This window comes from Hyperolius riggenbachi, chromosome 8 (assembly GCF_040937935.1).
Source record: "Hyperolius riggenbachi isolate aHypRig1 chromosome 8, aHypRig1.pri, whole genome shotgun sequence".
In the NCBI taxonomy this organism is placed as follows: Eukaryota; Metazoa; Chordata; class Amphibia; order Anura; family Hyperoliidae; genus Hyperolius; species Hyperolius riggenbachi.
Window position 1 is genome coordinate 43,973,158 of NC_090653.1, and position 14,291 is coordinate 43,987,448.

At 47.9% G+C, this 14,291-nt stretch overlaps 1 protein-coding gene across 2 annotated transcripts in view; it reads right to left on the reverse strand.

Annotated features, from left to right (window-relative positions):
• Positions 1-14,291, reverse strand: part of LOC137528774 (complement factor B-like) — a 161,088-nt gene that overhangs the window by 31,342 nt on the left and 115,455 nt on the right. For both annotated transcript variants that reach the window (XM_068250341.1, XM_068250340.1), the window contains exons 13-14: positions 2,477-2,624; positions 1-80 (exon numbers count right to left, since the gene is read on the reverse strand). In XM_068250341.1, the coding sequence (XP_068106442.1) occupies positions 1-80; positions 2,477-2,624 (228 nt within the window). The remainder of the gene's footprint in view (positions 81-2,476; positions 2,625-14,291) is intronic.

Sequence of the window (14,291 nt, forward strand, 5' to 3'; positions counted from 1 at the left end):
CATGGTCTGCGCAAGTTTCAGGTTTGTTCTGCAGCTTTAGTGCCCAGGATGCCCCACTGGTGCACGGCAGACAGATGGGCCTAGGGGAAAACAAACTGGTTTGTAACGCTGTTTAAAGAGACACTGAAGCGAAAAAAAAATGATGATATTATGATTTGTATGTGTAGTACAGCTAAAGCTGGCCATACACTGGCCCGATTTGCGCCCGTTTCGACAGCAGATTCGATCACTGGGATCGAATCTGCTGCCAATCGTTCACGCTACACGCCGAATTTCGATCCATTTCGTCCGATCCCGTCGATCGCGCCGTGCGGAAAATAACCGTTGATCGCCCGCGGGTAAAGAGCGCATCGCTAGCGACGTTCGAGTGCCCGACGACCGACGCAATAGAGCCCGCATACATTACCTGCTCCGTCGGCGCGACTCCAGTCTCCCGGTCACCGCTGCTCTGTCTGCGCTCTGGTCTCCAGGTCCGGCATGCCTCACTTCTTCTAGCCCGGCAGGAAGTTTAAACAGTAGAGCGCCCTCTACTGTTTAAACTTCCTGCCGGGCTAGAAGAAGTGAGGCATGCCGGACCTGGAGACTAGAGCGCAGACAGAGCAGCGGTGACCGGGAGACTGGAGTCGCGCCGACGGAGCAGGTAATGTATGCGGGCGGGCGGGGGCAGCAGCAGCAGCACCACCACAACAGATTGTGAACGGTTTCAAGCTGAAATCGGTTCACAATCTGTTTGCTGTAAAGGTAGCCATACGATCCCATTCGATCAGAGAGGGATCTATCTGTTGGTCGAATCTGATGGCAAATCGACCAGTGTATGGCCACCTTAAGAAATAAAACATTAAGGGCCCTTTTCCACTAGCAATCGCTAGCGTTCACGCTGAACGCTAGCGATTGCTGAATCGCAATTACCGGCGATTCCCCGACGTTCGCGGCCGCGATTTTGCTATGCTATGCACTGCATAGCAAAATCGCGGCAAATATCGCTCCGCCGCGCGTTTGCGTTCCCGGCAAAAACGAATCGCGGTAGTGGAAATGACCTACCGCGATTCCTATGTTAAAAAGCAAACCGTAGCGATTGTAAAATCGCTAGCGGTTTGCGTTTTTGCGATTCAGCCAGCGCAAAAACTTGCCTGATAAATTATGTGTTTTTTCTTCGGGGGGGGGGAGAATTGGTGAGGGGGAGGGGTTAAGGTAAGGCACAGGGGGGAGGGGGGTTAAAGGTTACGCATCAGGTAGGTAGTTTGTGCAGGGAAAGGGTTTAGGATCACTTGTCAGATGAATAGTTTGTGCAGGGGGGTTTAGGCTTAGGCATCGGGTAGGTAGTTTGTGCGAAGGGGGGGGGGGGGGGGGGTGTAAAGCGATAGTTAGATAGTTTGTGCAGGGAGGGAGTTTAGGGTTAGGGGTCAGGGTTCTGTGTGAGAGTAGGGTTAGGCTCAGTCATAGTAAAATATCAGTATTTTATACAGATATTTAAAATTGTTGTAAAATATAGTAAAATATTGCTATTAAATATCAATATTTCTCTATTAGGATTACTGGGCGCCCAAATCTCCAGGCTCCCTTTTTCGATGTAGGCAGTGCCATAGCTAGAGATCATGGGGTCCCATAGCAAAACTTTCATGGGGCCCTCAGATGGAGGTATTCTTAAGCAGTGTCACCTGCCCCTACCCTATGGATAGGAGTTAATTGTGGCGATTTCATGCCTCACGCATCTCATGCAATCAACACTGCATAGTCCATGAGCAATGAGACGAAGTTTGAGGGTGGAGGAACATAAGAAAGTTAATGGTGAATACATTAAGTACCACCTGGGCCCCCTCTGCTCCAGGGCCCCATAGCAGCTGCTATAGTTGCTATGGCTATTGCTACACCCTTGGATATAAGCCTTCCCTCTCCCACCAGTAGTTTATACTGCTTTAATCAAGGTAATCTTGCTTGACAACCATGTGATTGCTCTGCTGTAAAACAAAACATTGTTTCTCATGTTTTCTTTTATTTTTGCAAGACAGGTAGCCCTCTCTGCTCAGATATAACAAGAATGCTCAGAGATTATGATAACTGTATGCAGAGGCGGGACAAGGTCCTCCAGCACCCAAGGCTGAGACACCAAAGTGCGCCCCTCCATCTATCCCACCCCAGCCGTCACACACTGATTGCCAGAGCAGGGACAAGGTCCTCCAGCACCCAAGGCTTAGACACCAAAGTGCGCCCCTCCATCCCTCCTACCCCAGCTGTCACACACTGATTGCTATTAGACTAAGAGGCGCCACAGGGCCCACAACCTCCCCAACACCTTAATATCTAGTTATCTGGCTTGCAGTCACTGCTATGTATCCCCTTTTCTTATTTCTTTCTGCTTCAAACACAATTATAAATGACAGCTGAATTAATTCTGCGCCCCCTCCTACACTGCGCCCTGAGGCTGGAGCCCTTCCAGCCTATGCCTCGGCCCGGCCCTGACTGTATGTGGTGTTACCTGACTGTTGATGAAAAATCCAGCTTCTGCTCCAGTTCAATGAGAGCCAGGTCATAATCAAAGGATTTCCTAATATTCTTGTCCATCTTGCCAGTAGGGTCGTACTTTGGGTGGCGATATATATTCTTTACTTTGAATTCAGCTTTGCCTGAAATCAGTTAAAAATAACAGTAAGGTCGGTTTTCCGCCAGGCCATTTACGTTTGCTTTGCTATGCTCCATCCAAATCGCACCGCAACGCAGAAAATGACATTCATACGATTCGACCCTGCGGCAAAGTGCAACAACAGGGTCATATGATATGCATAGTGCCGCAGGGAAAGTGTAAAGAGGCCTAACAAATATGAAAACAGTGCAAGGGAATGTTAGCTTAAAGAGGAACTCCAACCAAGAATTTAACTTTATCCCAATCAGTAGCTGATACCCCCTTTTACATGAGAAATATATTGCTTTTCCCAAACAGACCATCAGGGGGCGCTGTATGACTGATATTGTGCTGAAACCCCTCCCACAAGAAGCTCTGAGGACCACGGTGCTCCTGGCAAACTGCCACAATGTAACAATGTTCACAGACAGGAAATAGCTGTTTACAGCTGTCTCTAACAGCCAAAACATCTAGGAGCAGCTACATAACCTGCCCACAGTAAAAATGTCACCATGTAATAAATGTCAGAATGTAAATTGGGGAGAGGAAAGATTTTACAATGAGCAAACACTGACTAAATCATTTATACATAATAATTGTAAAAATGAAGCACTTTTTTAATTACATTATTTTCACTGGAGTTCCTCTTTAACGGTGTGGTGGCACCAATCTGTACATCCAGGATTTGGTGTGCTAGGACAAAACACAGGGGCAACTGGATTTGACACAGTATTCATATTTCAGAAAATATTCCAGAAATACAACCCTGAGACCACGTAGGGGGGCCTAGAGGTTATGGGGCCCACCCTTCTTCCCCCTTCTGCAGAGTAGCACAGCAGAGCATTATATTTCCCTGCCCCAGCATTGGATTGGGTCTCCTCTGTTCTTCCTGAGAGCTGCACAATTGCCTCGGGGCCCAAAAGCCTATGGAGGCCATGGGAGGTGCTCCCCCTCCCCTCAGCTATGGTGACCCATGAGAGCTTGGATGCTGTGTGTACACTCCGGGTAGGAAAAGAGGGAGGTGAATCATTGGAACCCCAAATGTAATTTTTAGGGGACATATAATGGACACCTAATGATATTGTGGAAAGGGGGTCTAGGATCGGGCCTAGCAGATGGCACAGTGGCCCTGGAGGTGATTTTGTTGCAAGGGGGGGTGTCAGGGGGTCTCCCAGGTTACTTTTGCCCCAGGGCCCCAATGTTGGTGGAACCGGTACTGTGAACACTTTCTGTTTCATACATCCCCAGTCCATTGTCATGTGACTTGCATCATGAGCCAGTGATATACAGAGAATGCAGCTGGTGGGAAGAACAGAAACCCAATGCAGCACTGGAGCAGGTAAATAGGATGATCCCAGGCGTTACTCTGAAACGTGTGGAGGGGGTTGTGAGGAAGGATTATGGCCCATACTCACAGGCAACTTTTCTTCTCTGTCGCTAGCACACGGGAGCGTGTACGCGACAGTTCGGCGACAGCTCGTCACCACGCCTCTCCGCGTACACACGCGGAAGAGGGATCAGCGGTGCGACGGAAGCTGTCGCCGACGTTCCTCCTCCCCCCGCTGGAAGCTCCGTGTTCTTTATGGAGGTTGCTGTAGCTAGTCCGCATACTCACGCGGACTAGCGACAATTGCGGCGGAGTTGCAGCGGCAACTGTTGCCAGGCGATTGACTGTGCCAATCACACCGTGCCCGTCACATAATCTGGCAGCTGTTCCCCAAAATACATAACAGCGGTTCCACAAAAATGCAGATAATCTGACAGCAGTTCCCCCAAAATAGGTAGCCAGGTCGGTCTATAGGTGTCCCCAGTATAAGTAGCCATGAGTATAGTAGTCCCCAGAATATGTAGCCAGAGGTATAGTTGCCTAGTATATGTAGCCAGGGGTATATGTGCCCAGTATATGTAGCCAGGGGTATATGTGCCCAGTATATGTAGCCAGGGGTATATGTGCCCAGTATATATAGCCAGGGGTATATGTGCCCAGTATATATAGCCAGGGGTATATGTGCCCAGTATATATAGCCAGGGGTATATGTGCCCAGTATATGTAGCCAGGGGTATATGTGCCCAGTATATGTAGGCAGGGGTATATGTGCCCAGTATATGTAGCCAGGAGTATATATGCCCAGTATATGTAGCCAGGGGTATATGTGCCCAGTATATGTAGGCAGGGGTATATGTGCCCAGTATATGTAGGCAGGGGTATATGTCCCCAGTATATGTGGCCAGGGGTATATATGCCCAGTATATGTAGTCAGGGGTATATATGCCCAGTATATGTAGGCAGAGGTATATATGCCCAGTATATGTAGCCAGGGGTATATATGCCCAGTATATGTAGGCAGAGGTATATATGCCCAGTATATGTAGCCAGGTGTATATGTCCCCAGTATATGTAGCCAGGTGTATATGTGCCCAGTATATGTAGCCAGGGGTATATATGCCCAGTATATGTAGGCAGGGGTATATGTGCCCAGTATATGTAGGCAGAGGTATATATGCCCAGTATATGTAGCCAGGTGTATATGTCCCCAGTATATGTAGCCAGGTGTATATGAGCTTAGAATATGTAGCCAGGTGTATATGTCCCCAGTATATGTAGCCAGGTGTATATGTGCCCAGTATATGTAGGCAGGGGGATATGTGCCCAGGTATCCAGCAGGAGGGGAGCAGCGCAGAGAAGGAGAGCTATGGGGACAGAGGGGATGGGCGGGGATGGGCGGACATCTCCCCCCCCCCCCCCCATTCCTCACCTTTGTGCTCCCCTTCCTGCCTCTCCCCTCCGGCGTTTTGAAGTGTCGGGCCCGGTGGCGAAATTGGGCGGAGACTTACCTCGTTCCAGCCGCAAGGGACGCTCCGCTCTGTGTGCGGCTAGTCTGGTCTTCTAGCCGCACTGGTCTTCTCCCTTGCGACTGGAACGCGGAAAGTCTCCGCCCACTTTCGCCGCCGGGCCCGACATTTCAAAATGCCGGAGGGGAGAGGCCGGAAGGGGAGCACGAAGGTGAGAGGGATGGGGGGGGAGACATCCCCGCTGTCCCCATAGCTCGCCTTCTCTGCTCTGCTCCCCTCCACACAAGCCAGGGTGAACGGCGTTCACTCTGAAGAATAAGTGGGTGGACGACGTTCACCCGCGTCCACACAGGACTCGACCCCTGGGCTTCCTGTCACTCACTGCCTAAAGGGGCTCCTTGTCATTCACTGCCTAAAGGGGCTCCCTGTCACTCACTGCCTAAAGGGGCTCCCTGTCACTCACTGCCTAAAAGGGCTCCCTGTCACTCACTCACTTTCTAAAGGGCCTCCCTGTCACTCACTCACTATCTAAAGGGCCTCCCTGTCACTCACTCACTGCCTAAAGGGGCTCCCTGTCACTCACTCACTACCTAAAGGGGCTCCCTGTCACTCACTCACTGCCTAAAGGGGCTCCCTGTCACTCACTCACTTCCTAAAGGGGCTCCCTGTCACTCACTCACTCACTCACTACCTAAAGGGCCTCCCTTTCACTCACTCACTGCCTAAAGGGGCTCTCTGTCACTCACTTACTACTTAAAGGGGCTCCCTGTCACTCACTGCCTAAAGGGGCTCCCTGTCACTCACTGACTAAAGGGGCTCCCTGTCACTCACTCACTGCCTAAAGGGGCTCCCTGCCACTCACTGCCTAAAAGGGCTCCCTGCCACTCACTGCCTAAAGGGGTTCCCTGTCACTCACTGCCTAAAGGGGCTCCCTGTCACTCACTGCCTAAAGGGGCTCCCTGTCACTCACTGCCTAAAGGGGCTCCCTGTCACTCACTGCCTAAAGGGGCTCCCTGTCACTCACTGCTTAAAGGGGCTCCCTGCCACTCACTGTCTAAAGGGGCTCCCTGTCACTCACTGCCTAAAGGGGCTCACTGTCACTCACTTACTGCCTAAAGGGGCTCCCTGCCACTCACTGCCTAAAAGGGCTCCCTGCCACTCACTGCCTAAAGGGGCTCCCTGCCACTCACTGCCTAAAGGGGTTCCCTGTCACTCACTGCCTAAAGGGGCTCCCTGTCACTCACTGCCTAAAGGGGCTCCCTGTCACTCACTGCCTAAAGGGGCTCCCTGTCACTCACTGCCTAAAGGGGCTCCCTGTCACTCACTGCCTAAAGGGGCTCCCTGTCACTCACTGCTTAAAGGGGCTCCCTGCCACTCACTGCCTAAAGGGGCTCCCTGTCACTCACTGCCTAAAGGGGCTCCCTGCCATTCACTGCCTAAAGGGGCTCCCTGCCACTCACTGCCTAAAGGGGCTCACTGCCTAAAGGGGCTCCCTGCCACTCGCTGCCTAAAGGGTCTCCCTGCCACTTACTGCCTAAAGGGGCTCCCTGCCACTCACTGCCTAAAGGGGCTCCCTGCTACTCACTGCCTAAAGGGCTCCCTGACACTCACTGCCTAAAGGGCTCCCTGTCACTCGCTGCCTAAAGGGGGTCCAGGCTGGCTACATATACTGTGGACACTGGCTGTTAGTCATTATGTGCATTTACTGGTGAAAAGCTATCTCGTATTATGTGCATTTGCTGGTGAAAAGCTGATCTGCATTTACTGGTAAAAAGCTGTCTCTTATTATGTGCATTTACTGGTGAAAAGCGGTTTCTTATTATGTGCATTTACTGGTAAAAAGCTGTCTCTTATGTGCGTTTACTGGGGAAAAACTGTCTCTTATTATGTGCATTTACTGGGGAAAGGCTGTCTGTCATTATGTGCATTTACTGGTGAAACGCTGTCTCTTATGTGCATTTAGTGGGGAAATGTTGTCAGTAAAAATCTTTTGTCAGTAAATTTTTAGGTATTTGTCAGTAAAAAATAACGTGAAAGGTTGGCAACACTGGCAGGCTGCGCAGCGCAATGGGAAAGATACAGGCAGCCCACCTCACGCTTGGGCTTGGCGGGGGAGGAGCCTGACGACAGCGAGCGAGAGTAGGGTGGCCGCAGGCAGCCATAAATACGCAGTGTGTGACTGTGTCGCACTCGCAGAGCCTCCCAATCTGAGTCAGTCCAGAGACTAGCAGACTCGCAGGAAGCCAAAGCCAGCCAGGAGCAAGCCCATGGAAGAGGGGTAGGAATGGGGTATCACATGCATGCGTAAAGAGGTGGAAGGTGTGGGTGTGATTAGGCAGGACATGGGTGTGGTTATGTGGTTGGGCGCGGTTAATTTAACCACTCCCATAGGCGCCAGAGATAATCTTGCACCCAGGTGCCAGGCACCCCAGGCTCACCCTTGCCCGAATATATATGCCTGGCGCTGGCAGTGGCTGTTTTGTACGAGATAGCGGCCGCCCTGCATCATTTCTACATCCTGAGTGGCTATGGACAGCCGGGTCAGGCACTTGGAGGATGAAAAGCTGCAGGTCTCTGTAAACAGACAGCTAAGTGGATAGAAGATCGATCCGTGCATGCTTGCAGGAGGAGGAGGAGGATAGTGTATCTCTGCGTGGGGCTGACTTCCCACCACGTAATGTGCCTGCGCGATGTTTGACTACTAGCAGTGTGGATGAAAGAACACACTGAAGCTGTAACATGAATAGCCGAGTGAAGATTGTTACCTAGAATGCTTTGATCCTGGGCTGCCGCTGGAGTGGTGAGATTAACCCCTAATTGCCTGTGTCTCTCCTATGAACTATGCAGCTCTGTCTTTTATTTGCCTTTGGTTGGACTCCTGTATTGAATACTTCTGTAGTGAACGTCATGGAGCCCTCCAACAGTTGATCAGTTAGCCTGGCACTTGTGAATGTATGATTGCCTGGGTATGTTTGTTGTGTTGGTCCTATAATCTGTCCAGGGAATTTATGCTTTATAATGTAGCATTTTATTGCAGTGTTTTTAGTATTCTGGAGTGGTTAAGCACTTGTATTGTTATCCTATTTAGGTGTGAAGTCTAATTAGGCATGTTTGTATAATACAAATTGGTATTACCAGTCAGCTTTGTGACCCAGTGCTAAGGTGTGTGGGTGTGTGTGTCAGTCAGCAGCAGTGTGTGTGTATATATATGTGCGTGTTGGCAGCAAAGTTTTTAAACGTAAGTGTAAGCCGGGCCTTATGCTGGGAATACACGGGTTGATTCTGGGGCTCGATTCTGCGCCCAATCGTTTTTGCCACTCAAATCTGTGGGCGATTCTCTTATTTTCCGCTTGTTTTTCTTATCTTTTTCCATTGTCGGACATGTCGGAAATTATCTATCGAGCCATCTTATCAGCTCAGAATCGAGCTGTGTATTCCCAGCACTAGGTTCGGGCTGATCTCTGCTACTTTCAATGTGTATAGTATAAGCTGTTATTCTGTTCCTGTACTGCTAGTAAACTAGCAGCAGTGTGTGCTGATCTCTGCTACCCCCAGCGTGTACAGTTTAAGCTGTTGTTCTGTTCCTGTACTGCTAGTAAACTAGCGGCAGTGTGTGCTGATCTCTGCTACCTCCAGCATGTACAGTATAAGCTGTTACTCTGTGCCTGTACTGATAGTAAAATAGCTGCAGTGTGTACTGATCTCTTCTACCTCCAGTATGAACAGTATAAGCTATTGTTCTGTGCCTGTACTGATGGTAAACTAACTGCAGCATGTGGTGATCTCTGCTACCTCCAGTATGTACAGTATAAGCTGTTGTTCTGTGCCTGTACTGATAGTCAGCTAGCTGCAGCGTGTGCTGATCCCTGCTACCTCCAGTATGTACAGTATAAGCTGTTACTCTGTGCCTGTACTGATAATAAACTAGCTGCAATGTGCTGATCTCTGCTGCCTCCAGCATGTACAGTATAAGCTGTCACTCTGTGCCTGTACTGATAGTAAACTAGCTGCAGTGTGTACTGATCTCTTCTACCTTCAACATGTACAGTATAAGCTGTTACTCTGTGCCTGTACTGATAGTAAACTAGCTGCAGTGTGTACTGATCTCTTCTACCTCCAACATGTACAGTATAAGCTGTTACTCTGTGCCTGTACTGATAGTAAACTAGCTGCAGTGTTTGCTGATCTTTTACCTCCTGTATGTACAGTATAAGGTGTTGCTCTGTGCCTGTACTGACAGTAAACTAGCTGCAGTGTTTGCTGATCTTTTACCTCCTGTATGTACAGTATAAGGTGTTGCTCTGTGCCTGTACTGACAGTAAACTAGCTGCAGTGTGTGCTGATCCCTGCTACCTCCAGTATGTACAGTATAAGGTGTTGCTCTGTGCCTGTACTGATTGAAAACTAGCTGCAGTGTGTTCTGATCTGTTACCTTCAGTATGTACAGTATAAGGTGTTGCTCTGTGCCTGTACTGATTGTAAACCAGCTGTATTGTATGTACAGTATTAGCTTTAAAGCCTGGTACACACATACAATTTTGAATAGCCAATTTTACTACTTCTAGGTATTATGAGAGCCCAGCTCTGTTCACAGTATTCAAAGTCTCTTGACCCTCATACTACATGCAGTGGTAAAATTGGTCAGTGATTGACCAATCAAAATTGAATATGTGTATGCATCTTTATTCTATGCCTATACTGATAGTAATCTATCTAATTAAAGGCATCTTGCTACTAATTGCCCTATTTCCTCTGGGTGCTGCGTATGGCTGCAAATTGAACGTGGCACCCATGCTGCTGCAAAGCTGAATTGATATAGCCATGCCATGCACAGCTATATGTGCAGTAGACGAGTAGTTACAGGCAGCACCCAACCATCTAGATGCGACGTGCTATTGCTCGTTGTCCCTCTGTCTCCAGGAACAGCAAGCAGGAACTCCAAGAGAAGAGACCCAGCTATATGTGTGTGCGTCAGGTGTTGTGGGGGGCGGTTGTTGCCGGGGGGGGGCACATCCAGATTCCGCATCGGGGCCCAGAGGTTTGTAGCTACGCCACTGGTTAATAGCAATGCCCCCTTACATGCTAGGAACACCGAATTTGGAGGGACTATGGACAGGGACAGTGGTTACAAAAAATGGGGTGGGCAAGTGGGGAAAACATCTTTTTCAAAAAGACCTTATAGTTTTTGAGAAAAACGATATTAGTTTTAAAGGAAAAAAGTATACATTTAAATGCAGTAAATGGCAGATGATGTAGCAAACCTAACAGTAGTGTAAATTTACATATATCAAAAGAAAGAACAATGAATTTCCTGACGTGGTTTCTAGGTGGTCCGTACGCAGTGCGTATGGACCCCCTGGAAACCCCTCTGGAGCCGCAACGCTTTGGCCAGGGACCGCTATACAGCCGCAATATGGCTGTATAAAGATCCCTGGTAACTTTTCCTATTTTTTTTAACCTTTATTTTTATGTTCAAAGGGTGGGATTTTTTTTTAAAATGACATGGGGCCCGAGTATCTTTCTCCCCTTGTCACCCATGCATGCTGGAATAGCCAGAATGTGGAATCCCGGCCGAGTGGGGCTTCGCACCCTGAGCTATACCAGCCTGCATGGTCCATGGTATGGGGGGGGGGGCTCTGGGGGAGAGGGGAGCCAAGCCTTCCCCTCCCCCCTGAAGCCCTTGTCCAATCCATGGACAAGGGGCTCTTACCCACCTCCGGTTCCCCAGGAGGAGGTGGGGGCGACGACTCCTGGGGGGTTCATTGTGGCATCTGGGAGTCCCCTTTAAGAAGGGGACCCCAGATGCCCACCCCCTCCCAGGAAAAATGAGTATAGGGGTACATAGTACGCGTATGTACAAAAAGAGCGTTGGGAAAAAAGGGCGCAGGGTGTAAACGATGAGCAGTAATACCGTTTAAAAAATATTGTGTTGTATTTCGTTTACAAATAATGTTTTACAAATTTCTAAATCGTTAAAGGAATACTATCGATACCCAAGTGTTCTAAAATGACAATGTACAAATAATGTCTAAGTAGCTGTGTAAACATTTTCCTACTTTTCATGTTAAATATCAGAGGTAAAAGCTTTAATTTATTGAGGGTAGGATTTAGCTATATTGGGACAAATCAATTGCAGAAGGGGTGTCTGCTTCAATGCACAGCCAGAGTTGCATATCAGACTACAGAAAGCAAATATCAAACATATCAAACTCTGAAAGCAAAAACAGTATGAAAAAGCTGTGACAATTAGTTACATTTCCTCTGCTCTCTTTAGGCAGGGAACACACTTGTCTTTCAGTTTTCTGCGCGCATTTTTCTGCATACTTTTTCTGCACACCAAGTGTGTTTCTATGCAGGAAAACGCGCGCGTTTTTTCACAGCAGCTGATGTAATTGATACAGAAAACTGACAAAATGTACAGAATCATGATGCAGAATGTCAGTTTTTTTTCTGCGCGCGAACAAAATATTAAGTGTGTACTAGCCCATTGATTAACATGAGTTCTCAGTTTTTCTGTGCAGAAAACGCGCACGAAAACAGTCAAGTGTGTTCCCTGCCTCAGACACTTCAGTCAGAATCAGAAACACAGGACACAGAAGCTGCAGCTGTTGGGAGCTTTGTCTCTGTCACACACAGAGTTACACATAGAGTTAACTGATGAAGTGTGAGGGGAATTTCCCCTCTCCTCATGGCTCAGTCAGCCGTCAGTTTTGGCGTCAGTAAAGTTTGAAAGTATTTTGATAACAGTAAACAAAGAAGTTGATACTAAAATGTATACACCAGTACTTAGCAGTACTTCCCAAACAATTCCTGTGTCAGTTGAAAAAAATATGTGAATCAATAGTATTTCTTTAAATAATGTGTATGAAATCAGCAATTGTGAAAATGTTAATCTTCCCTGTTTCAAAAGTAAAACTTATAATTACGTTTGTTGAAAAATGATAATATATGTTTAATTGTTGTAATTGTATATTATTGTGAATAAGCTTCATTTATCGTTTCTTATAATAAAGTCTGAAAATATTGTTTATATCGATGATATAAATATAACTATGTTCATAATCTGTTGTAAAACATTAGTAAGATTTACTAAAATTTTACTAAAACTAAACCTAACCCTACTCTCACACATAACCCTCCCTGTACCTATCCCTAACCCCTAGACCCCCCCTGGTGGTGCCTAACCCTAAGACCCCCCTGGTAGTGCCTAACCCTAAGACCCCCCTGGAAGTGCCTAACCCTAACCACCCTCCTGGTGGTGCCTAACCCTAACCACCCCCCTGGTGGTGCCTAACCCTAAGACCCCCTTGGAAGTGCCTAACCCTAACCACCCTCCTGGTGGTGCCTAACCCTAACCACCCCCTGGTGGTGCCTAACCCTAACCACCCCCCTGGTGGTGCCTAACCCTAACCACCCACCTGGTGGTGCCTAACCCTAAGACCCCCCTGGTGGTGCCTAACCCTTAGACCCCCCTGGTGTGGTGGTGCCTAACCCTAACCACCCCCCTGGTGGTGCTTAACCCTAAGACCCTGCTGATGGTGCCTAACCCTAACCACCCCCTGGTGGTGGCTAACCCTAAGATCCCCCTGGTGGTGCCTTTCCCTAAGACCCCCCTGGTGGTGCCTAACCCTAACCACCCCCCTGATGGTGCCTAACCCTAACCACCACCCTGGTGGTGCCTAACCCTAACCACCCACCTGGTGGTACCTAACCCTAACCACCCCCTGGTGGTGCCTAACCCTAACCACCCCCTGGTGGTGCCTAACCCTAACCACCCCCTGGTGGTGCCTAACCCTAACCACCCCCTGGTGGTGCCTAACCCTAGCCCTAACCACCCCCGTTACTGATCACTTTATTATGTGGATAATAATGTTTTACAAATAGTGACTGTAAAAAATATATTGCAATTTATGTTACATACTTATCACTTTATTTTGTGAATAATAATGTTTTACAAACCATAACAAATAACATTTTAAACAATGTTTTAGTTACATACGATAAATATGTTTAGTATTTTTATAAACGTTATTCGTCACGGGCACATTTTCTAAACTTAAATCATCACAAGCGCAGTTATAAAACATTAAAAATCTCCGGAAGCTGTTTGTATAATGTTAATAATGGCGCCCATTAAACGATATTTATTATAGGAGTGAATGGCGGACGCCTTTTTTGTCCACTAGCTGCCGGCGCCCTTTTTTCCTGTTTCCACATAGTACCCCTTACCCATTTCCACATAACTCAGTGGGTCTAAATGCAGAAGTGAGCGCCTCTGTGACTGCACAGAGGCGCTCACTTCTGCATTTAGACTCATTGAGTTATGCTCCTATTTGCCCAATGAAGCAGGACCACACTTGCGAAACGCGTTGCACTAAGTGGAGTTGAATAAAACATTTTTTTTGTATTGATATATTGTGACTCAATTGAGTTTTATATAGTTTTGAGGGAGGTAAGTCCACCTGAACATCCCCCTCTTTTAGACGGTTTTTAAACGTTGTTATTCTACTCTGGCGCCTCTGTACACCAAGCTTTGCTGAAATCTTGATTCCACCCTCGGTGGAGGGGTGCTACCCCGTTTCCTATCTACAGAGAGTGACATCTTAATAACCTGATTGGGGTCAGGTTATAATACTCCCCACCCGCACTTGAAGTGGTTGCCTATGGGTAACCCATGTTTGTGAGTATATCTAAGATTTTTTTGCTTTAAACCACAACCAACTTAACAATATTACACCATATTGGGCTCTCGATTTCTCTTTGTTCTTCCAAGCCCATCAGCATAGGTTAGGTACACGCCCCCAGTATAAGTTAGATAGGTATGTGCACGCAGTATAGGTTAGATAGGTAGATGCCTCCAGTATAGATTAGATAGGTA